General features: G+C 44.8%; 1 protein-coding gene across 1 annotated transcript; it reads left to right on the forward strand.

Moving 5' to 3' along the window:
- The first annotated feature begins 413 nt into the window (after positions 1 to 413).
- On the forward strand, positions 414 to 836 carry LOC145163536 (uncharacterized). Its single transcript, XM_079082370.1, has one exon. It carries the CDS (start codon positions 414 to 416, stop codon positions 834 to 836), a length of 423 nt encoding a protein of 140 aa, XP_078938496.1.
- Positions 837 to 1,622: the final 786 nt, after the last annotated feature.

Genomic DNA, 1,622 nt, shown 5'->3' on the forward strand with positions numbered 1-1,622 from the left:
TTACACTAAGTGGCACACGGTGATCGAGTCATCCCGTGACACGTGGTATCAGAGCCAAGTTCGTATAAGCAAGAGATCATGGCTACGGAAGGAGGAAGTAGTGAAGTAGCAAGAGAAGAAGGAAGTCGAAGAAGAGGGACCAATCGATAGATGCCTTGGCAAGCTTAGAAAACAAGCTTACACGGACAGAGATTAACATCGGTGAGATCCTTGAATGGAAGGATACCGTCGATCAATTCGTTGCAGAGATAAGTGACACGAGCGATGGATTAAAGGAGACCATCGGTGTCCTCAAGGAAGAAGTCCTTGGACTTGTCAACACCTTGCGGAATGAGTTCTGTGAGAAGATAAGCACTCTAGAAGATGAGGTGAAGCTATACAAAGCAACGATAGCCGGAGGATCTATTACGAAGATGACGCCACACACAGAAGCACCTAAGCCCTCGAAATATGGAGGTAAGCGTGATCCTAAACTACTCGAGGAATTTTTCTGGTCCCTTGAATGTTATTTCAATGCTATCGGAGTAAAGGATGACAAGTACAAAATAGACACGGCCGTTCTGTACTTAAGTGAAAATGCGGCACTATGGTGGAGGCGGAAGCATGGCGACATTGAGAAAGGCTTATATGTCATAGACACTTGGGACGAGTTTAAGAGACAACTCAAGAAACAATTCTGCCCCCATAATGCTGAAGACGTTGCCGTGAAGAAACTCCGAGGATTGAAACATGTCGGGTCTATTAAAGATTACGTAGCAGAGTTCACCGCCTTGATGCTGGAGTTACCGAATTTACAGGAGAAAGACAAGTTATTTTACTTCCAAGACGGACTATAATCTTGGGCTTACAACGAGCTCAAGAGGAGGAACGTCCAAGATGTTGACGAAGCTATAGTAGTAGCGGAAGACCTTATGGACTTCCGAAGAGATACCCCGATTAGGAAACCTAGTGGGGGAGAGAGACCAACAACAAGGCCGCAACAGAAGGACGATAAACCCGCTGCAAGACCATCAACGTTCAAGGGGAAGGCGATTGAAGGGGGACCTCGAAGGGAAGTCAAGTGCTACTTATGTGACGGCCCTCACCTAATCAAAGATTGTCCCAAGAAGAAAAGTTTCAATGCGATGGTCTTCGAAGAAGAAAAGGAAGAGAGAGACGAGGCGCAACTAGGCTCAATGCGACGCCTCAATTCGGTGGCAAAAGAAGAGACCCACACGAAGAAAGAAAGAGGACTCATGTTTGTGAAAGTTAGTATAAACGACAAAGTCACTAAAGCCTTAGTAGACACAGGTGCGTCCCATAATTTCCTTTCTAAAAATGAAGCTGAAAAGATGAACATTCAATACACCAAAGAAATAGGCTGGTTGAAAGCTGTCAACTCTCCTTCCGAGCCTATTCTTGGAGTCGCTTATGGGGTAATTGTCGAGATCGGAGGATGGAAGGGTCCTATCGATCTAACCGTAGTACCCATGGATGATTATTGCATGGTCTTGCGGATGGAGTTCTTCAACTAGGTACTGATGGGTTTTGAGCATTCTAACACTTCCTAAGTGTACATGCAACCCTAATAACCTTGAATCTATGTTTTCTCTATATACATGCAAATTACTTTTTCAAGGTTA

The sequence above is a fragment of the Lactuca virosa genome, chromosome 3 (genome assembly GCF_052849685.1).
Source record: "Lactuca virosa cultivar CGN04683 chromosome 3, Lactuca_virosa_CGN04683_v6, whole genome shotgun sequence".
In the NCBI taxonomy this organism is placed as follows: domain Eukaryota; kingdom Viridiplantae; phylum Streptophyta; class Magnoliopsida; order Asterales; family Asteraceae; genus Lactuca; species Lactuca virosa.